Source organism: Ranitomeya variabilis, chromosome 5 (genome assembly GCF_051348905.1).
Source record: "Ranitomeya variabilis isolate aRanVar5 chromosome 5, aRanVar5.hap1, whole genome shotgun sequence".
Taxonomy (NCBI): Eukaryota; Metazoa; Chordata; class Amphibia; order Anura; family Dendrobatidae; genus Ranitomeya; species Ranitomeya variabilis.
The window spans coordinates 188,089,884-188,093,506 of record NC_135236.1 but is presented as its reverse complement, the minus strand read 5'-3'; the positions used below and the strand labels follow the sequence as shown (position 1 = coordinate 188,093,506).

Here is a 3,623-nt window from a genome sequence, read left to right as displayed (position 1 = left end):
TACACAGAGCCTATAGTGAGGCCGGAGTATCTCATGTACACAGAGCCTATAGTGAGGCAGGAGTATCTCATGTACACAGAGCCTATAGTGAGGCTGGAGTATCTCATGTACACAGAGCCTATAGTGAGGCCGGAGTATCTCATGTACACAGAGCCTATAGTGAGGCAGGAGTATCTCATGTACACAGAGCCTATAGTGAGGCCGGAGTATCTCATGTACACAGAGCCTATAGTGAGGCAGGAGTATTTCATATACACAAAGCCTATAGTAAGGTAGGAGTATCTCATGTACACAGAGCCTATAGTGAGGCAGGGGTATCTCATATACACAGAGCCTATAGTGAGGCAGGAGTATCTCATGTACACAGAGCCTATAGTGAGGCAGGAGTATCTCATATACACAGAGCCTATAGTAAGGTAGGAGTATCTTATGTACACAGAGCCTATAGTGAGGCAGGGGTATCTCATATACACAGAGCCTATAGTGAGGCCGGAGTATCTCATGTACACAGAGCCTATAGTGAGGCCGGAGTATCTCATGTACACAGAGCCTATAGTGAGGCAGGAGTATCTCATGTACACAGAGCCTATAGTGAGGCTGGAGTATCTCATGTACACAGAGCCTATAGTGAGGCCGGAGTATCTCATGTACACAGAGCCTATAGTGAGGCAGGAGTATCTCATGTACACAGAGCCTATAGTGAGGCCGGAGTATCTCATGTACACAGAGCCTATGGTGAGGCAGGAGTATCTCATATACACAAAGCCTATAGTAAGGTAGGAGTATCTCATGTACACAGAACCTATGGTGAGGCAGGGGTATCTCATATACACAGAGCCTATAGTGAGGCCAGAGTATCTCATGTACACAGAGCCTATAGTGAGGCAGGAGTATCTCGTGTACACAGAACCTATAGTGAGGCCGGAGTGTCTCATGTACACAGAGCCTATAGTGAGGCTGGAGTATCTCATGTACAAAGAGCCTATAGTGAGGCCGGAGTATCTCATGTACACAGAGCCTATAGTGAGGCAGGAGTATCTCATGTACACAGAGCCTATAGTGAGGCCGGCGTATCTCATGTACACAGAGCCTATAGTGAGGCAGGAGTATCTCATATACACAGAGCCTATAGTAAGGTAGGAGTATCTCATGTACACAGAGCCTATAGTGAGGCAGGAGTATCTCATGTACACAGAGCCTATAGTAAGGTAGGAGTATCTCATATACACAGAGCCTATAGTAAAGTAGGAGTATCTCATGTACACAGAGCCTATAGTAAGGTAGGAGTATCTCATGTACACAGAGCCTATAGTGAGGCAGGAGTATTTCATATACACAAAGCCTATAGTAAGGTAGGAGTAATGCAGGCAGGCAGCCCCCATACAATATAATGCAGCACAGCCCCCATAGAATGTAATGCAGGCAGGCAGCCCCCATAGAATGTAATGCAGGCAGGCAGCCCCCATAGAATGTAATGCAGGCAGGCAGCCCCCATAGAAAGTAATGCAGGCAGGCAGCCCCCATAGAAAGTAATGCAGGCAGGCAGCCCCCATAGAAAGTAATGCAGGCAGGCAGCCCCCCCCCCCAATAGCTCCACAATCCAGTCATCACTCATTGATAAAAAAAAACAAACACTCTACTCACCTCTCCTCGTGTCCCGCGCTGCTCTGGCTCTGGTCTCAGCAGTCGCAGTCTGCCCGCCCGGTCACACAGCAGGTGCGCGATGATATGACGTCATCGCGCACTCGCAGTGTCAGCGGCAGGCAGAGCGGGGAATGATGGGAGAGGAGCGTCAGCAGACGCTCTCTCCTCCATCATTGCATTCAACTGTACCGGCGTCTATGACGCCGGTATAGTTGAATGCGGGGCCGGGAGTGTGCCGCGACAGCGTGGGGAGTGTGCCGACAGCGGCACATTCGAGCGGCCCACTACTGCCATCGGCCCTTCTGGCATTTGCCAGAACTGCCCTATGGCCAGTCCGGCCCTGCACAGAGCCTATAGTAAGGTAGGAGTATCTCATGTAGGCCACGTGCACACGATCAGTATTTGGTCAGTATTTTACATCAATATTTGCAAGCCAAAACCAGGAGTGGAACAATTAGAGGAAAAGTATAATAGAAACACGTCACCACTTCTGTAGTTATCACTAGTGATGAGCGAATATACTCGGTACTCGAGATTTCTCAAGCACGCTCGGGTGTCCTTCGAGTATTTTTTAGTGCTCAGAGATTTAGTTTTCCTTGCGGCAGCTGAATGATTTACATCTGTTAGCCAGCTTGATTACATGTGGGGATTCCCTAGCAACCAGGCAACCCCCACATGTACTTATGCTGGCTAACAGATGTAAATCATTCAGCTGCGGCGCTAAAAACTAAAACTCTGAGCACTAAAAAATACTCGGAGGACACCTGAGCATGCTCGAGAAATCTCGAGTAACGAGTATATTCGCTCATCACTAGTTATCGCCTATTCCTGGTTTTGGCTTACAGCTACTGAGGTAAAATACTGACTGAATACACAGCCGTACACAGAGCCCTAAGGCAGGAGAATCTCAGATACAAAGAGCGTAGAGTATCAACAGCTATGTAGACATAAACCGCTCCGGTAACGCGTGACCAGCGCTCGCAGCCATCAATCGGCAGTGACCACAACAACGCTCAGTCGTGTAGACCACACCCACATCATCTGCATCTCGTCCAATAACAGCAGGGGGGCGTCTCCTCCGTGGACAAGGCGTCTGCCGAGGATCGTCTTTTCCGAGTCGAGTGTCTCAGCCTCCGGGATCTGAGGTGCTGGGGCTGAGCGCAGTGTACACTGCCGCCGATTGTGAGTACCGACAGCCGGGACCGACAGGCTGATGACAGGATGTCAGTGGCAGGACTGAAGAAACAGTTCCATAAAGCCAGCCAGGTAGGAAGATGAATGCACTGTACATGACAGCGGATGGAGTCTGTGTGGATGTGCACAAGGAGGTGTCCATAGTACACAGCGCTGTGCATCACAGCTATATACCCAGCACTGCATATATATATATACACACAGACCTGTACATCACATACCCTGCACTGCATATATATACACAGACCTGTACATCACACATATATACCCAGCGCTGCACATATATACATATACAGCACAGTGTACATATATACAGACCTGTACATCACACATATATATACTCAGCACTGCACATATATACATATACAGCACAGTGTACATATATACAGACCTGTACATCACACATATATACCCAGCGCTGCACATATATACATATACGCGCTGCACATATATACATATACAGCACAGTGTACATATATACAGACCTGTACATCACACATATATACCCAGCGCTGCACATATATACATATACAGCACAGTGTACATATATACAGACCTGTACATCACACATATATATACTCAGCACTGCACATATATACATACACAGAACAGTATACATATATACAGAGCTGTGCATCACACATATATACCTAGTGCTGCACATGTATACATATACAGCACAGTATACATATACACAGCCCTGTATATACATACGCACACATACACACACAGCCCTGTATATACATACGCACACATACATACACACAGCCCTGTGTATACATACG

General features: G+C 47.5%; 1 protein-coding gene across 1 annotated transcript in view; it reads left to right on the top strand.

The window, feature by feature from the left end:
* Positions 1-2,724: 2,724 nt before the first annotated feature.
* The window catches only part of SH3GL3 (SH3 domain containing GRB2 like 3, endophilin A3), a 112,511-nt gene continuing 111,612 nt past the window's right edge, over positions 2,725-3,623 (top strand). The window contains exon 1 of the mRNA XM_077263632.1: positions 2,725-2,910. Within this exon, the coding sequence (XP_077119747.1) occupies positions 2,866-2,910 (45 nt within the window). The 5' untranslated portion in view covers positions 2,725-2,865. The remainder of the gene's footprint in view (positions 2,911-3,623) is intronic.